The 25,203-nt window shown below is 37.7% G+C and overlaps 1 protein-coding gene across 1 annotated transcript in view; it reads left to right on the forward strand.

Moving 5' to 3' along the window:
• The window catches only part of tenm1 (teneurin transmembrane protein 1), a 212,735-nt gene that overhangs the window by 52,702 nt on the left and 134,830 nt on the right, over positions 1 to 25,203 (forward strand). The window contains exons 4-5 of the mRNA XM_011480413.4: positions 13,091 to 13,334; positions 21,902 to 22,140. Of these exons, the coding sequence (XP_011478715.1) occupies positions 13,091 to 13,334; positions 21,902 to 22,140 (483 nt within the window). The remainder of the gene's footprint in view (positions 1 to 13,090; positions 13,335 to 21,901; positions 22,141 to 25,203) is intronic.

The following is a 25,203-nucleotide window of genomic DNA, read 5'->3' on the forward strand; positions in this document are numbered from 1 at the left end:
AGGATGCTTTAATTAGACTCATTTGCTGCATTAGTTAGTAAAGAGCAGGACCTCTTCACAGATGACCTATTTCTCCATGAGAAGAGCCTCAGAGTTTCTGATCAAAGCTTCACGTGGAAAACCACCTGAGATCTGGAGGTGAGCCAAGGTGGCACAATAGCTTCTTTAAGTCATGCTCAGTGCTGTTGGATGTATTGGGAGCAGGAATTATTTACTGGAGCAGACTTGTATGGAAATGGTGTCTCCGGTGTGCCATCACGGAGACAGAGAGATTATACCACCCTGATTTATGAGTGCTGTGAAGAATTGAGTGCTTCATAAAGATTAGCCGCCGGCTGAGATAGACTAATCAGTGAAGTGATCTGGGTTTGGTGCATAACAGGTCCAATGTCTTGTAAAGTCAGCGACAATGGCCCGCGACTCTGTCTTTTGGACAATGTGGGTGGAAGCAGTTACAGTCTTACTCTGGCGCTCCGTCAAGGTCATATGGATTAGGAATGATTGGGTTTCCAATACTCTTCTGGGGAGTTCTGCATGATGAATCATCACTCTATTCAGAATTGACACCAATTAAGAAAGGTTTGTTTATTCCGCTGTGGGACACGCTGTGGCTGTTGCCTTGGCACATACTTTTTGCCCACTTTTCCTTCTCACAAGCAACACAGTGGTATTTGCAGGGATTAGCGTTATGTGTGTTTATTTATATCTGCGAATATCTCCTTGTGCAACCTGTCTTTTCATATTTGTTCCACCGCTGCAGTTTTGTATTTTATTTACTCACATTTCCCTATCTGTGCCTCCATATTGGCACGTGTGCGGCTACACTCGTATGACATTCAGTGTTTACTGTGTAGCCTTGCTCTGTTTGTGCCAGCAGCATCATGTCTGTAAGGCATGCTATATGAAAAGTGAGGATGTGGAGCCCAGTGCCGAAGCCAGTGAATTCATTTGCATTCATTCCACTGCCTGTCTCTCCTCAGAGCCCATTCTAATTACCAGCAGCTCAGGTCTGCTACAAGACTGCGCATACGCTCTGTCAGTAAAAAATGGGCCGCTGGTGGTGCATTCCTGTGGCTTTGATAACACTCTCCTTTTGGCCTGCCAGAAATCACTTGATGTTGCTTTGTTTGCTATCAAGCCCCAGCACTTTTCCATTTTTTAGTGTCAGAGTTAGAGGAAATAGATTTTCTGCATGTGTACGTAAGCAAAGCTCCTCCTAGTCGGTGTGTGCTTGTTGTGATTGTTTTGGGCTTGAGGGACAAGCAGTGTTTTCATATAGAGAACGTAGTTAGCAGGGGGGAACAAGAGAATAGGGAAGACTGTAAAAGGCGAATGCGCTCACTAATCACCTTAATGGCCGCTGTGGCGCTTCACCTCCTGAGTCTCAAAAAGCATGTCATGCAAGGTGATGCAAATTTCTACTGAGGCCAATAATTCACATGATGCACCAAGGCCATCAGCGCATGAGATAAACAACTGAGGATGCTCCGAAACTTTGTAACTCACTCATTTCCATTCTTGTGCAGTCACGTGAACACGTGACCATACACCCACACCTGCACGGCTCCATGGCTTCGGTTGCAGCGACCGGGCACCCTGCAGAAGTGACAAGGTCAGGAAAGATCACAACTGTGCTATCATCTCAGGAGATAAGCTGAGCTCAGCCAGTTGATATTCAGCTGTAAACAATCATCAGTCAAAGCTGCAATGTCTCCTTTCTGCAATACACAAATACTTCATTAAAATTTAAAGAAAGACTAGGCCAGAGAGCTCCTATAAACCTGTACTCTGTAAAACCACCACTCATTTAATAGCAAACAAGTTGGTTTAAAGTAGTCACATTAGCAAATTTATGAGCCGCATTTGTGATTGACTAGGCTTCAGATCTATTGTTCACATGAATTTGACAGATGTCTCTGCTAAATGACGACTGTGAAAGCATGAATGAAATGTGTTATCAGATGACTTATTCATTTCTACTGCGATCCTTCACAGCAGCGCCCACATCCCCCTCACAAGCATCGGCAGAAGAAAAAACCTCTGCAACTCGCTGAGCAATATTTCAGTTTTCACCAGAATATCACATATTAAGTTAGAAATTATAATTGTATTGATAATCGTTCATTTATATTATTTATAACATTATCAATAAAACTGTATAATTAGGACAAAGTTAGGATTTAGCTGATTTCCAACATTTAATAATTGCTAATTTGCAATTTTCTTTAAGTGTAGATTCATGTTAAATCTTAGCCATCATTTGCACACATGTATGTAATTAATCACCTTTTTTTTACTCTGTATTGTTGGCTTTTATATTAAGTTATGGCATTCTCTCTGTATGCAAATCTTAATAAAAATAACAAACCTATTTGCCTTCTAACTGCTCTGTATCTGGGAGCTATTGACGAATAAAGTAGCACTCTGCATTATAATTCCAACCAAAGTGAAAACTACAACCATCTCGTCAACTAGGACACTTGTTGATGAAAGCATTGGCAGCCAGCATATAAAGACAGAAGCAGACTTCATCAAATCATACCATTGTAGACTTTTTAACTGTTCTCAGATGTGGTAACCAGCTGCAGATTTTGGTAATAGTTGCTGTCGGTATCTAGCTTGAGAAAAGTATGATTACAATATTCGGCACTTTTTTGGTACTTTGAAAAGATTACTGTCCAGTCTTTAGACATCTCATAATTTGTCTTATTAAGCTAAACCTTTTCCTGGTGTTATAAAATGTAATTTTAACTGGTTAAACTGGTTAAAGCAATTGTTTTTTCTGGCAGTGCAGGGTTATTTATACTAGTGACTAGGGACATCAAGACAGGGTAAACAAAAGTAGGCTAATAGGTTTTGAAACATGTTCCTTAACCCAAACATGTTTGAAACACATATTTCTAATACTCCTATGTCATTTAATGATCCAGAATTTCCTTGCAGTGTTTATAACTTGGTCCATGTTTTCTGCTCTATAGTGAATGATCATTCCACTAGAGCAATAGAGAGTAATCAGCAGCAAATAAGGCAGGGTTCCTGGAAAAAAACAGCAGGACACCGGCCTTTGAGGCCTGGATTTGGCGACCTCTGCACTAGAGGTAATGGAAGGGATTTCCTGGTCATTTCAAAATGGTTGCTTCCATGAAATCTTAAAAAAAACTTTTGGCGGGAAATGCTATTTTTAAAACTGTATGGCGAGAATAACTTATCTATTGCTATTCATTTTTTAAATTAATATTTACTGCATTGACAGAATACTAAATTTGATGATAATGAATTCTGTATAATGCAGTTACACCATGTTAAAAATGTGTGTATCAAATTTGAGACAGTGGGTTAATAAGGTGGGGGCTTTTTTCCTGAACACACATCGATATTTTTGAATCATAAACTAACATGGTGAGAGAAAACGCACCAAATTATTTAATATAGTATAATTGATACCATCTATATATCATTAAAAGAAAAGAAAATGTCGATTTAATAAAATGGTTAAAAAATCCTAATCCAAAAAATTGTTCTGCCAATTCTTTCATGCAGTGGGCTTTAAAGGGTTAAGAACATTTTCCAACATAAAACTGAGTGTTAGTCAAAGTATATTCTGTAAAATAAAGCAATGAGGTAAAGAAAAATTTGAGCCTGAATATACCTTTCATAAATGCTAATGCACCCAGAGTCAACAACAATTGTTTACCCACTCTGGAATGATGTTTTTTATTGTAGTGTTGCATTTTTTTAAACTTATATGTGTATATAAGGAAAGCTTTGTTTTTAAAACTACTCCTAGTGGTTACTTCTGGAACTGCACTTGTATTCGGTTTAAATGGACTTTTAATCTAAAAGGCAAAGGGTTTCTGCTTGCTTGACAACAGTTTTGTCCAAACATTTGTCATCTATCTTTACTAATATTTTTAGGGTGATTTATTTGTTTCATGGTGAATGAACACACTGAACAAGAGGACAGTTCAGAGTAAATGAACTGCACCTATCTGTTCACTCACCAGAATTTATTCAACTGCTTATATTCTTCCACTGAAGCCCTTCGGTTACAATGCTCCACTATTCTGTGACAAGACTGACGTTTGATTATGGAAGAAAAAAACCTACAAGGATTTATAAAGTGTGTTGTGCTGTTTTTCGCAATGATGATGGAGAGGTTATAAAATGTCAAAACAGCTACATTATTACTTTGTCGGAGAGAGCTTTTGAATGAAGTTTTTCACTGCTCCCATCCATCATACTGTTTCACACAGTCACAATGTGCTTAGCATTTCAAAAAGAATTGTTAGGCTGTAGGAAATGTTGTTGAATAAATCTGTCCCTGAATAACTTATTTCATTTATTATGCAAACTTGTACTTGAACACATGTGTTCTCATTCCAGCAGGGAATTCTCCCTCTTTAGTGACCGGTGTCTCATGTGAACGCATATCATCACTCTAACAGAATGATGACACCATTCACATCACATATATCAAGTCTAAGAAAGGCTCAAGTATTAAGCACATGATTTAAATAGTAAACAACCAAAGAAGATGAATCTCCTCAGAATGTAATCTGAGTGGAAGCCCCTGCAGTGAAGCCTTTGAGTGATGGTAAACGTCTTGTTGTGGAGCTGAGGAGCGAGGCTCAGGAGGTTTCCTGTCCTCTCCAGGGAAATGCTACTTTAAGAATCACCTGCAGCCTAAACATGAGCTGCAAAGTTGTTTTTGGAGGCAGGGTACAAACAAGTAATTACAAAAATGTGCACACAGTTTTAGATGTACTCATGCATCCATGCTGGCATATTCCAGTTCCATGCTCTGAGTGTTCTGGTATGAAAGACTCAGATGATGCATGGTTGGTAATTATCAGCCCCCGTACAAAAATCGACTTGGTTCTTTCCCTGGGAAAAGGAAAAAAAAAAAAAAATGAAAGGGGGAAAAAAAATAAACAAAAAAAAAACCTCTTACAGCCTTGGGTGTCTACATTTGTATTTTCTTGCTTCAATTGGACAACATGATTGTTTCACTTTGTTAAATTGAAATCCCACATTTTATCCCCGTGTCTGCAAAGATGAATCAATGGCCATTTGTATTCTAATTGCTGTCTTAGAGCCCATTCTCATCAATGTGATAATCAGTGCCACTGTCGCCATCTCTGCTGTTTTCATCATCATAGTCATCAGTGTTATTACAGATTTTATCACCATTATCTTTATTATTTCCATCACCACCAGCCCCGCTATCAGTAACATCATCTTCTACAACATCATCATCATCGTCGTCTCTGCGATCATTAGCTGCATTAGTCCCAGTTGTCTTGTGTTCTCTGTTGTTATCATCTATGGAATCATCATCCATGCAGACTTCATCAGGACCCATCCAAAAGAATAAAGTGAGTTTTGTTGGAACCTATAATGTCTGAATATATAGTGTTTGATCACTAGTCACCAAATGATCAAGACAAAGACAAATTATGAGAGATAATCTGATGGTTTTAGGGCTGGATCCCTAAGGATTCCCTAAGAAAAAAAAGAAAAAAAAAACAACAACAAAGTACTTGGTTTTAATTTCATTTTTCCAACCTTTTAACAGGTTAATTATTTATTTGATTGAAACACAGTGGCGGAATAAACTATGTGGCAATTTAATGCAAGTCAATTATGAAGCATGATAGATGAAAAGCTATCCTGGGGGAAATTATATATCTTTTTATTTTTAGACTAGGGTAGATGATGTGGTTTTTACTGCACTTTGTCCAGCAGTGGTGTTAAATGTTCTTGAAAACAGTAATATTCCTCTTTTAGACTGGCAGCTTAGATATTGTTGAGGTTAGGCTCTATAGATTTTATATAGCTTTCCTGTAATAAGAGAAATTAACTGCGTGCAAGTATGCTGGACACCATAATGAGGAAAAAGGGAGAAAAGGAGGGTAGAAAAGAAGGAGGGAAAACTTGCTGAAATATTAGGCTATAATGTGATTGTGGTTCTTGTTTTTACACAGTGCTTCACAAAAAAAAACTTGCTGGTCTCTTCTAATTAAAAAAGCTTTATATCATGTGTTTTTTTCCTTTTTACACCCAAGAGTGGGAAAAATTACACACAGATTACAAAACGCCAGAGGCAAGTGCTTTTATTGTGGCAAATTCATGTGCCAGAAAGATTTTGTAAACTAAGATATGTAGAAAGTAAAAAACAAAAAAAACAAAAACAGGCCAGACTCACAATTAATTGCACAAAATTTTAGAAAGTGTGATTTTTGTATAAATTATTATAGTTAGGGCAAATTTATACTTAATAGGCAGACAGAACTATTGGATTTTCAAGAATAAAAGCTTGTAGCGAGAAAAACGAACACACAAAAAAGACGAAAGTTAAGTCGTAATGGAGTTTAAGGGAAGGAAATCAAGCTACGCCAAGTTAAGTCTGGCTTCACAAAGGATCTCTGATGTTCAATAGACTGAAAAATATGGTAATGTGTAAACAACAGAGGTTGTCATCTCTATAAGGTCAATAGTTATTTTAAAAATCACATACACCAAAATTAGGATTAGAAGAAAACATTACTGATTTGTCACATTTAGAAGTCAGTAAACAAACAATGCATATCTAAAGATCTGCGTACAATCTCAGAATTTTAAATTTAGCTTGAAATATAATACAATATTGAAATGTGAAACAAAAAATTGAGCTTATTGGTTTGAACAGAGCCAATTTTAAGCAGGTTTTTTTTCAGCTCTGCAATCATCAGCATCTTGGATGGTTATAACATCACCAAACTAAAGGCAAATTGACAGAATCAGTGACGCACCGCAATGATGGAAATTTGAAAAAAGATTATTATTCTAGGAGCATAATAATGTTGTCTATAAGCCTGCACATAAATATTCTGGCGGAAAAGCTGTTAGGTCAAAATAGTGTGCACTGATTTGTCATAAAGGAACCCTGGACACATAAAAAAACAAAAAAAACAAAAAAACACACACACAAGGGTCGAGGGAATTTATTTTATTGCACTCAAAATGCAACCTTTGGAAGGTTTATATCGTCTGAATCTCATCTTTATTGTCCCACTCCAATCATATTTTAATCTATTGTAAAAGCGTCCCCAGTGGTCTTTTAATTATGATTATGCCAAAATAAAAAATAAAAAAAATATAAAAAACCTGTTTTCTAGGACATAGTTTCTGAGTTGTGGGCAAAACTGTTGGGACAGAGTAAGCCCACCCCTATTTCCCATCATCTAGCAAGCAAGCAATACCCGAGCTATCCAGCTGTATAATTTTGAACAGATGCCTGCTCAGATGAAGAAAATGAAGACCTACAAGGATCCTGTCGTCTACAAGTGGCTGCATTGGAATGGAGCAGAGCAGGGAGATTGTGGCGCCTATTGTAGCACCTATATCACAGCTTTTTCAAACTGCATTATTTTCATCTGCTCCTGATTCACAACAATTTGATGAAATTAATACTCCGAAATGCAACTTTCATCTTAATTTTCTGTATAAATGTCCTCCATCTACAGAACAAAGTGCCACAAGAGCAAGCTAAAAACAACAAAAACACATTTTTCTTTGGAGTGGGTCCTTAAACAAGGTAAAAAATGAAATAGATATTTTTTTTCAGAAAACACTTGTGAAAATGGAACAAATACACTTTAAAATGTCTGTGCTAAAAAGATTAGCCTTTAATCCTTTTCCAAAAACAGCCGATCCATCCCCCTCTACCATAATTTGTTTGACATGTTTTCAGCGATTTTGTCAGCAGCTTTTTACATTTTCAGGCGTCATACCAAGAACCCCCCCCCCCCAAAAAAAACAACAAAAACTTGTCAGACTTGTGAATATTGTGAAAACACGAACTGACATCTTCTAATGAGCACTATGATCTTTCCTAACATTAACATTTTAAACCAGCTTTTGTTTTTTATTTAATATTTTTATACAATTAATTTTACTCTCGTCTTAGTAAATAACAATCATGGTTTATACATATACCCCTGAATATTTTATTTAACTGTGTATGCGGGAGTTATTTTATCGTGCTCTGGTTTCATTGAAGATTTTTGCCTTAAATGCCAGTCCTTAATTCCTGTGCTATTTCTGGTCCGTCTTTTCTACAGTAATGCATTTCGAATGCTTGCCCTATATATCTGTTACCTGTTACATTGCAGCAAATCCCCTCACTGGTTCCCCTTCTGCTGGTGGCTTTCATGCTTATGTCATCACTGCAACTAAAACTAATGATTCCAGGAAGAGATCTCATGAGGGACTTTTCCAAAACACGGCTCAGGAGATATTTGATGAGCAGAGGATGTTCTACGCTGTCATGGCCGTCATTAGAGCTGTATCAGTCCCTCCCCTGCCCTCTATCTGGTCCACGCCGACTTGATCGGTTGTTTTTGATCTCACGGGTAGCCTGCCAAATATTTTATGGCTCCTGACCTACATTGCCGACACCAATACAGCTGCATTTACTAGTTAACACAACATCCCAGCGTGCTTGTTTGATGTGACTTCGTCTGAAGGCAAGTGAGACTAAAGTGTTCAGCTTCCATTTATGAATCTTTGCGAGTAGAAAACTGTGTTGGTTTGCGGATGCTTTGGACGGGAGACCCAAAGCTGGCTTAACTAAGCCTTCTAAAGCACCTCGTGGCAGTCAGGACCCTTGTGTCTCCTACTCACCAAGATTACTTTCCCCTGTGGTCCACTATTGCTGCGCTTTCTTACCCCACTTTACCCATGAAATGCTTTTTTTTATGCATTTAGACTGTACACCTTAAAGTGTTGCAGCTACATTTTTACTGTACAAATAAACATTTTTATTTAAGAAATTCAATTTAGAAGGTTTCTGTGACCTGTTGGTGGTAATTTCTTCTTTTTGTGCATTTTCAAGGTAAATGGTTGCTTCTTTTGGTACTTAAACATTACACTCTGATTAAAGTTTGTAAAATTCATATCTAAATTTTGTTCTGGTTTAAAGTCAAGTTTAATCAAAGGGTTTTTAGGCTGGAAAGTTTTCTTGTAAATGTATCAGGCACAAACTAGTTCAATTCATTTTCTTCAGGGGTTCTAGTTAAAAAGTGAAATCCTGCTTGTTTGTTTGGAATTTATCTAATTTTTTTTCACAGTTTTTTAAATAGAAGGAAACTAAGTATATATTTTTTTAGATAACTACTTCCACTCCACTAAATTGCTGTTTGTCATTTTAACTCCACTAAAATTTTCAAAAACATATTTGTTTTTTGTACATTTCTTCACAGTCTAAAATTGTAATAAATGATCTTTTATTCGATCTTTTTTCTTTGGTTTGCTAGAATTTGAAAGACAAGCTCTTACAGTTGTATCACAGTGGATGTAGATGGTGTCGCTGCACCTGTGCAACAAGACTCTCCATGTTTAGACATGGAGCAAATGTCACTCAATTCTGAGTTCAACTGCATTGTCTTGTAGGTTTGTGATGATTCAGACTTTGAGTATTTCCACCAAAGCCAAAAAGTTGAGAATGCCCCTCAGAGCAAATCCTTGTTTCTTTCTTTCTTGATAATTGTTTCATAAAAAAACAAAATTACTGTAAACTAGAACAGCCTAGATTTAGAAGTAGAAATAAAAAAAACTTGGAATTTAAGACCTTTCTCATCAGCTACATTGTTGGTTCTTCTGTTACTGTTTTGCTTGATGCTGCAAAAAATTTAATCGAGGTTACAACAAATTGAACCCATGTAGTAATTACTGCAGGGCTTTCAGACACTGGACCTCGAGGATCAGCTTCCTGCTGGTTTTTCAGAAACCCTGCTTCATCTGCATCTGCTTACCTGGATGTACTGTATGTGTATACAGTGGGAACATATTTAAAAAACGTTTGGACACTATTTTAAAAAACAAGAAACCTTGAAGCTTAGTTCTGCTGTAAAACTTGACCATGTATTAGTTCTGTTTGTGTTGGAGTGCCTATAATTCAATTTCAACAACTGAAGCACACTTACTACAGGAAGAAAAAAGGCAACAATAATAAACATGAATTTAGCTGCACTTTAAAGGTGTCTCTCTGATTGCAACATCTACGATACTGGAGAGGACAACATGGTGAAAGAAAAGTGCATGCTTGTTGCGTGTTTTTAACCACATAATGTGACCAGAGTCAAGGGCACAGAGACACTGACAAATCTAAAAGAGCTTTAGGCTTTAATAAGAGCTTCTGCAGGTGTGATAGAGAGGAGCTCAGTCAGGGCTGTTTTCTGTTATTTGTGTTCACTTTCAAATCTCTGTATTTCAGTTTGGTTGAATTCTCACCCTGGTGCGGGTTTGTAGGGTTTTGTTCTGGTCAGCTGGGCTTGCTACGGTTAAGTCTCTGGTTATCCTGCGTTTCTGAGGAAATAATATTGCGTTTATTTGGTATTTTATCTGCAGGCGAATCCTCCTTCAGCCCAGGGCTTAACAAAAACGTTTGGGCCGCAATTCTTTCAAATACACAGATAACACTAATATTTGCTAAATAAAGGTTTGACTAAAAAGTAAGCTTCCAGTTTTTTGCATTTTATTTGAGTTGCAGTATTTTTGTCCCATTGTGGTAGAAGTCAATGAGCTAGCCTCCATGAAAAATTAAACATGTATAAAACTTATATCTCCAACACACATTTATATGAGGAAAAATGACGGATTAAGTGTCATTGAATAGGTTGTTAAAAAATTAAATTTGGGTCAAATACTGCTATTTTTGACCCAAATCTCTTCTACTATTAAAATGTTGAAGTTTTGTTACCTAAAATGAATTTCAGGATAAATCTCTTGCCATGTACCATAAAAATGTATGTTTTTTTTTTTCTTACTTTCTTTTTTTAGTATTAACAAAGGCTTCCTTTTCTGTCAGATATTTTCTAAGAAAACTAAGGTCGGTTCATCTCTCCCTTCAAAGCCCCTGGAAAGAAGCAGTAATTCCAACTCGGACAAAACATCTGTCTGTTTTAGTGCTGCTTCCATCACTTAGTTTGGCTTTCAGGCAACGTTGTTGCTTTAACACATTGCTTCTCATCTTAAGTGTTAAAACACCAACAATCCATCAAGGCCATCGTTCTTTGAGGAAACATCCCTTCACTCCCTAGAGTGACTTCCTGTTGGAATCTTAAGTTGAAATATTAGAGTTCAAACAATATTTTAGGGTACACAACGAAAACTCATATTTTTAAAAAACCACAGACATAAAGCTGATAAACTTTGCTCAACCTGTACAACCCCTAATTTCAAGAATGATTTGCACCTTTATTAAAAGTGCCCCACTGCTTACTAAATAGTCCAGCCTCATGTAATTTGCCAATATTTTACCCCCCCTGCTTTTTGAAGGACGAATCCTGAACCAAGCGAGCTGCTAAAAACAGCCACCTCTGGTATCAAGGAAAGAAAACTGTGAAATCAAGGGCTTTCGGGTGGACTCAAAGGACACCCCGTTACTGATGAATCATATAGACTGCTAAAAACCGAAGCACCACTTTAAAGCTCCTTGTGGATTACAGTGGCGCAGTAGGCGCGCGGTAGTGCTCCAAAAAATGTTTTGTCAGTTTTCCCTCAGCGTGTCATTTTTAATACTCAAAGGCAGCTGAGACGAAAATAACTTCAATTTTCCACATCCATTAGTTTAGACTAAACAGCACCTCCAGCTGATGACACCAATAAACTCCTTTTCTCTTAGCTGGGCCCTACATGTGTGCCACTTTAAAACTGTTGTTTAAATTAGGAACTAATCAGTACAGATTCTGAGGAGAACATTTGTTGGGAAAGTTAAAACAGACCTTTCTTCAGGGTTAGTGATAAAATGTTTAAGGATGAAATACGCATTACGGTCACATAAAGCAGTAAAACGAGACCTTTTACCAGAAATTCTCTCCATTTACAGAGAAGTCTTTAAATAACTATGTAATCTTAGGAATAAAATATCATGAATAATGAAATGACAATGTTGTGGAACAATGGAGGAAAATGTCACCACATGTTTTTGAAATGTAATAGAGATAGTACAGCTGCAGTGGAAGATCAATAACAAACTAAATATCTTTGTTTTGAAAAGGGTAGTCTATTTTCAAAATGGAATTGTTACCCTAAAGGAACCATGATGTATGCTCAGCTATATGTTCATGCAGCCACATTTAACTCTGTTATCTTGAAAGAAAGCAAACTATTCATAGATAATTGGTCCACTTGCACCTAAGGATGAATTGAAAAGACTGGCAGTCTCCCAGTTAGGCTACATTTGCAGATGCTAAATAATTGTTGACATTTTGGCAGCCAACAGAACTGAGGGGCAAGACTGTCTCCCAGAATTTGGTAGACTCATAATGCCCTGCTTTGAGGTTAATGTTTAATTCATTGTCAATACAGCTGGACAAAGTTGCTCTTCTGGGATGAGGGATTTTCCTTGCTCGTGGAACCATACTGCAACCAGATGGCCTGAGCTGTCATCCTAAACAGTGATAACTAATCCCCCAATTAATGCACATCCATCTATACGGTCTGAAACCTGCATGCAGCTCTGTGTGCAGGCATGCGACTTTGCTTGATCTGCAGCCATGCACAATATTAGAAAAAACATATGCATGCACACAACTCATTTAGCAAAACTGTAATTAGCCTGCTCTCAGTTTAGGCAGAAGGAGAAGTGAGGGAAAGCAGCAGGCAGGAAGAGAAGTGGAGAGGCAGACTTGGAGTGAAAGAGAATGATAAATGATAGTCTGTGAAGGCTTCAAACTACACCTTCAGGTTACCAGTGTGAAGGGGTTGACTAGCTCAGCCCATCGAGATCTCATAATAAACATCACATGGGTAGTTTGGGCTTGTGGGTGCAGATTAAGCCAGAGCTGTTAGCATTTTAAAGACGGCTCAATGTTGCAGTCAGCCAAGAACCTATTTATAGGTTGGCTGTGAGTGCATCAAAGCAGGTAGGAAGGGAAAGCGCTGGACAGGGACAGTTTTCGGTTGATTTATGTCCCTCAATCAGTGTAATAACAATAAACTGTCAACTAACATGCCACTTTTATTTCTAATTTATGATACAACGCTCCTAATAAATCTGTGTTTATTTCTCCCCTGTCCCCCTTTCCTCCTCCGTGGCTCTGCACAGAGCTGCCCAGCAGTCCCGGTGGCCAGTTCACGTTCCGTCCGCTGCCCCCGCCTCCCCCGCCGCCCCACGCCTGCACTTGCGCTCGCCCGGCACCCTACACTCAGGTCAGCCTGCAGAGGAAGACCATGCCAACGCGGTGCCAAGCCAGTCAGGGCAGCCAGGGGGCAGACACCGGCTCGAGCACAGACCAGGCTCAGCTTCACAACAGCTGGGTGCTCAACAGCAACATCCCCTTGGAGACCAGGTAACAGAATGCAGAAGTTTAAGAAAGGTTAATTGTGTTTTTATTTCACCAAAACAAGTAAATAGAAGCAAACAGGGACCTTGGGTAAAGAAATGAGCTGTGAAAAGCTTTTAGGGCTTGAAATCTTTTTCGAAAAACGTAAAGATCCACTCTGATCCTCTTTTGATCTATTTTTAAAGCATTCTTAGTGGTCTTTTACGGTAAATATGATTGTGCAGTTTTTAATTTTGTTTAGCCAAAATAAAATAAAAAACCTGTCATTTAGTTTCTGCAGAGTGACAGTAGTTCATTACAAAATCACCTTTGAGTTGAGGGCGGGACTGTTTGTGTGGAACAACTCCACCCCCTCTTCTCTTCACTGTTGCTGAGAGCTCTCTGTTTACACGCTAGCTTACAGCGACTCACACCCCCTACTTCTCCTTACCGGTGCAACAAAAATGGCGAGCAATATTGGAGTTATCCAGCCATACGGCTTTGGTCCAGATGCCAGTTCAGACCAGGAAAACAAAGACGTACATGGATCTCCTTGTCTGGAAGTGGATGCGTCAGAATGGAGCGAAGCAGGGAGCTTGTGGCCCGCCCAGCGTATTTTCTATATCACAAATACGAGGAAGGGACAATCCTTCAGCCGGTAATTAATTAGATATGTGATGTTTTAAATCAGGGTCATAGGATTAAAAGCAGTTGCCTTATCAGGACATTGTATATTTTTATGACTTCCTACTACAAAATCAGAATAGGATGATTAACAAATGTTAAAATGAATCCTTAAGCTGGTTGGACGTCATTTGCATATTAGTAGAGCAGTACCTGGTGGTTCTGATTAGCATTTGGGAGGTTACATCAGGACTTTTTCATAGCATCAAAAAGCAGAACGAATCTTTTCATTCTTTCCCCTCTCTGAAGGAAGATATTAAAACATCTGCTTTTGACTTAAGAATTATGATCTCCTTTGACATTTTTGTTCCCGATGAGTTTCTTCTACCAGATTTTCAAGCCATCAAACAGAATTAGGCATTTGTTCGCTGCATGAGAAATAATTGATCAGAGAATTATTTTGGAGACTTTTGCACGTGCAGCTTCCTCCGAGAAGCAGCAGTAAGGTGTGAAAGAGAGAGTTTGCATGTTAAATAAGAACTTGGTGCAATAGCTAAATTCTGGTATTATGAGTTGGAATGAGATTGGCAGGCTGCCACAGCAGAAGAAGGGCTTTTAATAAGTTATGCATTAAGCCATAATTAGATCTTACCTCATTTAAAGGAAAGGAAGAATAAAATTAGATTTTTTTTGACAATTTAAATTAATCATTGACCAAACCTGAGAATCAGTGAAAGGGCTGTCAGCAGAGTGTGGTAATTATCAATTTATGTGCCATTTCCTGTGATTTTATACTTATTTGTGTATGTTTTTAAATTCATTTTTCCCATTTCAAAAAGCATTCATTTATATTTTATGGGGGAAAAAATCCTTCAAAGAAAAGGTGAATATAAAATCTGATTATGTTAGTGGTTCAGTATATTGAAAGGTGTCTTTCTGTGGAGATATATTTTTGTATTTGCGACTTCATAGTCATTTGACTTTTATTTGATAGCATGCTAAAAGTTCCGAACCGTAAAATGTAATCATATTCATAGTCAATAGAATAGTGTGCCTTCATAACATAATTCAGATATTATTGGCTCTTTTCTATCCAGCGTTTGACAAAGTCTTCACTGCTTAACTGTTTGGCCTGGATTTAATATTCAGTCGCTCCATTTCGCTCCTCTCCCACATTCACAGATACTCTGCTAATCTAATGATTTCCTATTTCTGCTCTTACTCTCGCACCCTTATCGGCTCAATCTGAGCTGCGCGATGGAAGATATATCAAGTATTTACAGACCTGACATGAAGGCTTTGCTAACGAAATTAAAAATGACACTGTGACCTTAATAAAAACGGCGAAAAGAAGGATAATGTTGCTCAATGCCAAGTGCTCCTTCATTTTCCTCTATGTGTGTTTGATGAATCTGTATTGAAATGTATTGACGGTGTGTCAGCTAAGATTAAGATTGTTTGAAGTGTGCATAGATTTCCTTTTCAGCTGAACATCTGTTATGTTTTTGGAGAGACTTGGCTTGTGTGAGGGGGACAGATGCAGGTATGGATATTCAATATATCTGACCTGCCCTCATGCTGGCTGTGTTGAGAGGCACAACAAATGTGGGGACTGTAATAAATTGACTAGTGCTCTGTGTTCTATACATGCTCTTATCCCTCAGCAGCTGAACGGCTTGTACCGCACACTGAGACATGACATAGTAAAAGCAACATGTTACATGCCTTCATATAGCTGTAAACAAAGCCTCCGCTTCTATAAGCACAAACAGAGCTATTTGCACTCATCCAGGTTGAAGCTGCCTCCAGGCCAATAGACTCTGACCTCCTGGAGAGCAGGAACTCTCATTTTCTTGTCGTCTCGGGGGAAATCTGCCCTCTGATAAGAAATCAGAGCTTCTAGAAATTGTCTGAGATCAAAGAGAGGCAGCCAGCAAGGAACAGCGATTTAAAATGCATCACATGAGAACACTAAGGTTCCACACATGTTGACAAATGTAATACCATCTGTTAGATTTTGATCCCTTTTTCCTCCAATCCACCTTTGCCACGGCACAGAAGAACAGCGGAGAAAGTGAGGTGACCTCAAAAAGCCAATATTTTTTATTTTTTTTGGTATGCTTGTCTTGTGAGGTCATCATTGAACAAATTGTGCTTTTTTTGTACATATTTGTGAGTTTATCTTTTGGCCTTTTGGAGATGAACTGCCACTGACCCTTAGGTGTGCAGCAGCTCCGTGTGCAGCCTTTTGTGTCCTCCATCTGCCTCGCAGCCTTCAGCAGATGCTGAATGGTTGGATGGAGAGACGACAAGAGGCCGACAGTGAGGGATGGATGTTATCTGTCACTGCCATAGGGCCACTTTAAAGATTCCCAAAGAAAGAAGCACACGGAAAGAGGAATAGGCAGAACATGAATGACAACGTGAATGCAGGGAGAATTTTAGCGAATGAGATATGAAAGAAGATGATAACTTTGATGCAAAGCATGTCTATCTTTCACTTAATTAAGTCTTTATGTAACTTTCTCCTTTTTCTATTCAATTTCTTATCATTTCAAAACACCAAGTCTGCCATAATACGCTTAGGTTTCACGTGACACTAAAATTATTCTTCAAACTTGACACCCTGCCGTCTCCAAAGGCTGAAAAGACATTAAATGACGGCATGTAATATATGGATCTGTGCTGTATGTGTGTGAGGACAAATGCATTCAGGAAGGGTCAAGTACATGCTGGTGTCCAGTGATGCTGTCAGTCTGCTATCTGGACACACTTTAATGGCCTCCTCTCTAAGGGCACTTCAGAGCCCAGCAGTCTGTGACCTTGCACCTTTTCAGTGCTCAGAGAGTAACGCTTGAGCAAGCAACACGTATGTCTCACTCAAAGCTTTTAACCCCTGGAGAGCACACAGGAACCCAAGGCGGTGTAGGTCCAAGGCGCTCAGATGTATTCCTTTTGTTTTCATTGTTTGCAAACTACGTGAGTTCCTATACCTGAGCTAAAACTATCATTCTAGGGGCGTAACAATCAATCGACTTAATCAATAAAGTGATTTATATTCCTACGATCGAACCAGATTGGTTGTTTTAGCATTATGAGAAACACTATCAAATAAAGCTGTGATACCAACATAATAATAGAAAGGACTTCCTGGAACTCAAAATAATACACTGTTTTTGAGGGATGTATGTTGTTTTAATAAAGCACCAACAGCTGTTGGTTTACTGCTATAAAGCTGACGTGCTTTTTCATCTAGTGACAGGAAAATGAGACGATGAGCGATTTCTAATGGATATTTTATAGGGATGTAACGATCAATCAACTTAATGGATTAATCAACTTAAGTTATATTCCTATGATCTAATAAGATGGATCTGTCTGAGGTAAGCTGTTAATAAAATCAACCTTTGCCATTATAAATTGGTTCAAAGTGAAAAAGGTCGATTATATCGATATTGGAAAATATTTGGGTTGAGGCACGGTAGGTTTATTTTACTATAACATAAAAATGACCATGACAGCAGACAACACACACTGAGACACACTGGTTGAGTTTTTGGCTACTGATGCCCTGGATCAATTTTATGTAAGTGAATCGGATCGTTCAAAATAAACCAATGTTCACAGTGAATTGTATCGTCACAAATTATGATATGAATAGAATCGTTAAAACCAACTGTTACACCTACTAGTAATTTCTTAAAAAGAGTCCACTTTTCAGAATTGCATACTTTGCCACATGGTCTTCAGTATGGCACCATCCAACCTTCACCCTCCATTATCCAAATGCAATATAGATAAAAAGCTACCTAGATTAATTGCCCTTCAATTTAGTTTCCTATCTTCATCTGCCATCTAGCACACTTCATGATTAAAATGAATCCCATCTTCATTTAACTAATATGGCCATATAACTTTAGCAGTTACTTTGATGAGTCAAAAAAAAAAAAGGAATGGGAAGAGTCTCGTTGATGCAAGATAGCAGCCAACTTGATTATCAGTGCTGCTCTGCAGAATGAAAATGTTGAACTAAAGCTGTTGGCATGTTCTCTGATGAATGACTCAGGCTGAAGTTAAGACCTACTCTTTAATCTGGTGCACACTATTGGGCAAAATTGTTTACGCTTGTTAAAACGATTTTAGGACACTAGCTCTGAATAGTTGCTATTTGTTACACTTGCCTCGTGTCTTCCTCGCCTCCCATAATTTATTGTGGAATATAATATTAATTGCAAGAATGCTGGTGCTCAGGGACTTTCTTTGACTACATTTCTTCCTAGGTTTTGGCTTCCTGTATACATTTTTGATGGCGTATCACTTGTGAGTTTAAGAGCATCCAAAGATTAAAAGGACACAAATATAGTCTGAGACATAAAATGTTAACATTTTACCCTAAAAAAAGCCCCCAAAAAACTAATTTCTAGAATTTGCCAGGACAGTTGATGTGGAAAAGGATCAGATGTTTTTTTTTGTTTTTTTTTTTTTTTTGTAGCTGCAACATTGGAACACTCCATCCTTTTGTGTGAGGGTTGAAAAGCAAGAAAATAGGTCTTTTTTTTTAAATCTTTATGCTTGGGGGCCTTTTAAATGAGCTTCAAGCAGAGTGAGACTTAATTCCACTGAGTCCAGTCTTGCATAAATAGAATTAGAAAAAAGCATGCGAAACCTGAGAGAGGATGTACAAAATAAAATACGTGTGTGGGGTGACCATTAAAACACTGTCCTATATAGACGTGAACAGCGACTGCGAACGTTCTCCACCTAAATCTACTTTGGAGAGACTCAGGGGGTAGTCCCAGGGGTGAAAGACTTTTTGGAACACAGAATGCAAAAGACTTCGTAGCTCTAAAGGCGGTATGTTAATTGACTGTTTGTCAAACACCAGTTGTGCGAACCTGAATTTAACTTAAGCATAAAGGACGGCTGCAGAGGCTTGTTCACTATCCGAAATGACACACACCATGGTGTGGCAGCCTGAAAGTGTTTCTGTCATCTTACTCTGCCCAAAGGTAATCCTTTGACTTTCACACAAAAGCTTGTTTGAAAACAAGTGTAATGAAAACAGGCGCCGTTCAGCATTTAACCTCTTGCAGCTTGTTACCCAACCAATCAGTGCCCACTGACTGGAAAAGGTCCACGCTTTGTAACAGGAATGAACATGTTTGCAACATTTTTTGTCTTAGTAAATAGAATGGATTTTTATGACACTACTGGCTTCTATGGAAGAACATGGAGGGTCTTCAAAAAAGGGATACAGCTTTTTGATGATTGATAATTGATAGAGAGATAAATCTAAAGATTACTCAATTTGATTTCTAATTCACCAATTCAATTGCTAATAAATAATATTGCTGTTCTTTTAAAAAATATATATTTTTACGGGTTGATTTCTAAATAATTTATTAACTTATCAATTGTTATGGTGGTTAGATAATACATTTGTGAATGCATTTTCAATTTTATCTCGCGTGTTTCACAAAAGCTTGATGGACGAGCTAAACTATTTAGCAAATCAAATTGCACAACAGATTATAAAAAAGGGAAAGAACATTTCAGGAAAAAAGTTGACTATATCTCTTAAATTTATGAAAAGAAATGGATTTTCTAATCAAATCATGCAATTATGCTCCCCCTTTAGCAAAGCTAGATACAAATTCCATTGTTAATGCATTTGAAGATGCGTTAATAAATGCATCTTCTTTTATTTGTTATCACTTCCTCTTTTAAAATGCTATTTAAAATGTTTACCCACAAAACACTTAAAAAAATAAGTGATGAATAAATGGCTAAATTGGAAAATTTATGTATTAAATTCTATGCTTATTGTACAATATTTTTCAGATCATCAAAAGCTGTATTACAATTTATAGACCCTCCTGGTCCTCTATTACTTTCATTATATTTTACCTAAAATGTAGGCCATCAACGATGTAGTTTATAGGTTGACAGATAATTGATAGAACTAACTAAAGCCTGGTTATTAACAAAGTTGTTTATCTGAGCAAGGCAATCCCAATTGATTTAAATTGAATCATTTGTGTAAGATCTACATTTTTCACAACTGTAGAAGGGTGAAAAATGTATAAACCTGTTTCTTTCATTCAAAAAACACATCAATGTTATTTGATGATTATTTTTTATATGATTTCTGAAAAGTCTGAAGTTTTGGTTCATACTCAGTCCTGATAGTGATGATCCTCTAAGTTTCATATATTCATAAACCAATGAGTCACATGACCACATACCCTGTTCACCCTTTGAAACAGTCATTAGTTACAGAAACTGTCAAGGTTGTCTCTTCCCCTAATTTACCAATTTTCAGAAAAGGCCATGTCATACACAATCAATATGGCACAGAGCTAAAAACTTTAAATTGGCTCAATACAAACCAAGAGATCAAGAAACCATGTCACATCTCCTTATACACACATTAGCGATGCCATACCAAATCCTCTGCAAATGATATAAGGAAAATGAGTGAGCAGTGTATTTATCAACTCTGTGTAAGATGAAATCATCAGCTAGCCTATTCCTCCAAGGCCAAGGGGCCCATCATTACGTTAGAGAGGGAATTGAACAGGGAGTCCTTCATCAAGGCCAATGCTTTATTTCTCAATTTTAATGAAAGACATTTAATGGGTTCTTCCTTTGCCATGGTCTAAGTTTTGATCAGGTTTTCTGAAATCTAGTCAGGATGTTTTTGCAGACTCATGCTGGAACACTTTGTCCTTTAAAGGAATTCTATTCTGTAAAACACGTAGGTCCCTCAATGCTCTAATTTTCTCCTGCTAAAATACAATGTTAAAAACAGTTAAACATGACTTTTTTCCTCCCTAAAAATTCTCAGTTGTGACATAGTTTGATGTACAGAGCTCATTTTTAATTTCTGGGCACAGTGCAGTCTGGGCTAATCATTTGGACACAGCCCACTGAAACCAATTCAAAAAGGCTGCAAATGCATCAGCCAGCAGAAAGGTTATTGATTTCATACCACATGGTGCTGCATTTGATTCTAGCTTTTAGTCAAATCAGAAAGAATTGACAAAATACCAACATTATTTTTGAGTTCAGATAAAAAAAAAAAGGTTCAGATAGGCCTTCAGTTATTCAGTAAGTGCTCATGAGATGCTGTTGTCATTTTTACTATGTCTGATTTTGTTTCTGAAAGCTGTAGACTGATAAGCCAGCTTTGTTTTTATGTTGGCAAAACACAACGAACATCTTTTCTTGAGGTAGCCCATTGGGAGTCTACTCATTGAGATCCACTTTATTTTGATGGATTCCCAGCAGACGCTTTCAGGCTCGATGCATTCAAATTCAGAATGAGACAACAGAAGTATCTTTTGACTAAATGAACGGTTCAAAGCCTTCGCTGTTCTGGCCAGCTTATGTTCCTGCTCATGTTTAGACAGTAGTGGCGCACAGAATCTCTGAGCTTTCTCACCAAAGACAGTATTTGTCCTTCAACGTCATGTCCACATGGTGACATCCAAATATAGCCTAATAGGTGATATTTTAGTCAAAGTTCCTCTGGGAGTTTAGCATATCTAACTTTGTCCTATTTGTGATTGAAGTTGAGCCCTGTGTTATACAAATTCATGTATTTCACCAGTGAGTGCTTCTTTAGGGCCACCTTTGCAAGACTTCATTCTGAAAACAGCTCAGCTAGAAACATGAAAAAGGCTCTGCTCATTGTTCAGCCAGTTCCTGAGGCTACTGTTAGCTTAATTAGCCAACTAGAGCTGATAATTTCTTGTGTCTGTCACATTTGCTGACAAAGTCCACAGTCGCTGGCCCTTAATGAAAACAGGCTTTTTCCTTGCAGTGCTGTCTGTGTAATGAGCTGTATGAGCCATGTGAAAGATTGACAGGCATTCCAGCAGTTTGTTTGGACAGCAGGGATTAGCTAACGGTAAATTACTGGTCCGAATTGAATTACATTTTTTCCCCCCTTCTTTTTATCTTAACAGACACTTCCTGTTCAAGCAGGGGTCCGGTTCATCGGCTTTGCTCTCAGGGGCCGGGCAGGGATACCCCTTGACCTCTGGGACGGTGTATTCCCCGCCACCGCGGCCTCTTCCACGAAGCAGCGTCACCAGACCATTGTTCACGTTTAACAAGCCTCACCGCTGCTGCAACTGGAAGTGTACAGCACTGTCTGCGTCACTCCTCACTCTCACACTGGCTTTGCTGCTCACATATGTCATCGGTGAGTTACTCATGTCTGTCGACAGGTTCACATTTCCTTTTGCTTTAAAGATCAACAAAAATATCCAAATTGGTTGTAAGATGAGCTAATTTGACTCGTATCGTTTAAAAAAAAAAACAAAAAAAAAAAAACATCAATTAAGTATATTTTATGTTTTTTTTAACTCATGTAAGTATTTAAATCGCAGACAGCTGCAGGTTTTAAGGGGGTAGAGAATCAAGGAACAAAAAATAAAAAATGGAAAGGAGATCAATAAGGGATCAAAGCAAAAAATGCTGAAATTTGTACACTCTGCCTTTGAAGTCGTATTTTATAACAAATGTGACTCTGAAGACTAATTTAAATTGTAAATGAGGTATTCTGGAGTTCTAGTGCAAAGCACACACAAAAAAAAAACAGTAATTATTCTGTGATATAGAGGCCCGCTTATTGCACACACACACACACACACACACACACATACACACACACACCTATTCCTTTTAAGGACTTTGTGTCGACTTCTGTGCATTTTTTATCATTCAACACAAACCCTTAAGTCTTCCTTTAATCATTACGATTCAAGCCTTGGACTGAACTCAACATGACCTCTGATCACAACTTGGTTCTAAATCTAACTGTCACATTGGTCTCCATAAAGACCCCTTATGGGGTTCCTAATTGTACCAGAAAGGGTCCAAATCCGATAACCCAGCACACACACGGACAAACACATTTCCAACCACCTCACTGCATTTAGACTTTTTTTTTCCCCTGTGCTTTCATAATTATCTTTATCGTAGTAGCTTTGCATGAGATCATGATGAAGCACGTTTTATTGTTTAAATGTTCTTTTAAGGCTTATTACGCAGGGAATTCTGCTTAATATTCTTTTTAATTTTTTTAAACAGTATAATAAAAGGACTCATATTTAATATGGAAGGGAAAATAAAAGGTTAATTATTACATTTTATGATAATTTTCACAGGTTTTTGTTATCCATATATTTATTTATTTATTTATTTATTTATTTATTTATTTATTTATTTATTTATTTATTTATTTATTTATTTATTTATTAGGCATGTGTGTATGTATATATTTATAAGATATTAAAGACCTGTACATAGTTTGGTGCAGAATCTAATAGTGACATTATACCTTGGATTAAAATATTTAGATTGTACTTTCTAATATTTTTTACCAATCTAAAAAAAAATACAAGCTTTTTATATTTTAAAATCATTAACTCAAGCTCCTGAGATTTTCTTTGTTAGATGTTAGATAATGTCACACAAATGTTTTATTGAAGCTTTTATTACGGCTGTAGAGTTCAGTCAGATGTTTGCCACTACTGCTGCAACAATGACTGTGACAAAGGAGATGAGGGATTTCTGATAGCAGCTATTTCTTTAAAAGATCCAAGGATATGGAGGAAGATGTAGTGCACGAGCCCAGCTTTTTTCCAACATTACATCATGGAAGATGAACACGTCTCAGGGGAATGTTCAGCTCTCATACCGATGTCTTCTGACATGTTCTCTAGAGCTCCTATGGTTCTCAGTGAACTGAAAGAAATTCAAAAAGACGACAAGAGAATGCACAGACAACAGTACACAAAGTGTGGGGAAGAAAGAAATTCAATTCTGCCAGACAGAGACAAAGTAGGTATGACACGCAGGTAAAGACTACAATGCCTCGTTGTTCTTTTACGAAGTAGAAATTTATTACAGTGAGTTGCAATTTATACATAATTGTTATTAGGTCAGACTTGCAGAACAAAATGTTACCGAACATGCTCAGAACCCTGCATCACACCAACGTCAGTTTTCAGCTGAATAATGAAAAGCAGCATTTCGTGTGGGCTAAACCGAGACGCAGGAGTTCCTCCTGCTGTTTTTGAAGTTGCACCTCCTGTTGTGTGTTTGTTTTTATTTTCTGTTTGTTGTTTTAGTTTCTGTTAAACTGCAGTGCTTTAAGTAATGTTTCATATTCTGAAGCTTCAGAAACAGCGATGACAGTCACTATTTTCTCTTGTCATTCTGTTTTTTTTCTCTTTAGGTTCTTGCATTACGTCAGTTTGGTGAGGGGTGGTGTTCTCTCGCAGTTTGACAATAAATAAAGAATATGGGGTTTTTTAGCTTGTTAGTACTGAAGCAGTCCTTTGGGGTTCACACTCTTTAATGATGTCAAAGTAAACAAGGGATTTTAGTGTAGAAGATATCCAATGACTGTTATACTGTAATATAATAGATAAAAGGAAACGGATTGCCCAGACATATTTAGTGAGGTTCACGATTATAATTTCAAAGCAGGGATTTTTATGTATTTATTTCTTTATTTTTTACTTTAGACTTAAATTAAAATTAAGTTGCTTTGAATCAAGAAGGATCAATTAACTTCCTATAACTGTTGATTTATGCATAATTTTTGTATAATTTTAAGATCCTTATTTAGATGAAAAGAACTTTGTCTTGCGGTCTGTGTGATAACAGAAGTTTAGTCGCAGGTAAAAGTCAAAACTTCTTCAAACATTTGTACCGGTTGGGTTAAATCCCTGCTCATCCTCAACCTTGATGTGGCCCCTCCACCGCTCTCCACCGCAGCACTTCAGTCTCCCTGCGTCGCCACAACTGCAACTATTTCAACCCCTCGCCTAGCCAGTTCATTTCCCTCCCGTGGCGGTGCTCAAGGTCACGCCTGGAGCATCAGGGGTTTGCATTAATCACATACATGAACACCATAGACAGCCATCACACACACACACACACACACACACACACACACACACATACATACTTATGCACACCCAGGCGAATCCATGCAGATTAATCCCCAGGCTGAACCATGCCATTCCATTAATGTCCCAGCCCCGGTAATTAGTGCATTAGCAAGGAGTAAGAGCGATGACTTGGAGACGACATCACCTTTTAATTGGTGTCATGCTCCTCTCCTGTTTGGCAATGATTGATCCCAGTGTTGACGTCACCATGGAAACCTGCATCAAGATGCATAGAATTTAACAATAAATGATTTGTTAGCCTTAAAAATCAAAGAACTTCAAGTTGTAAGATTAAAGTGGTC

The sequence above is a fragment of the Oryzias latipes genome, chromosome 10 (assembly GCF_053564925.1).
Source record: "Oryzias latipes strain Hd-rR chromosome 10, Olatipes_Hd-rR_3.1".
Lineage (NCBI taxonomy): Eukaryota > Metazoa > Chordata > Actinopteri > Beloniformes > Adrianichthyidae > Oryzias > Oryzias latipes.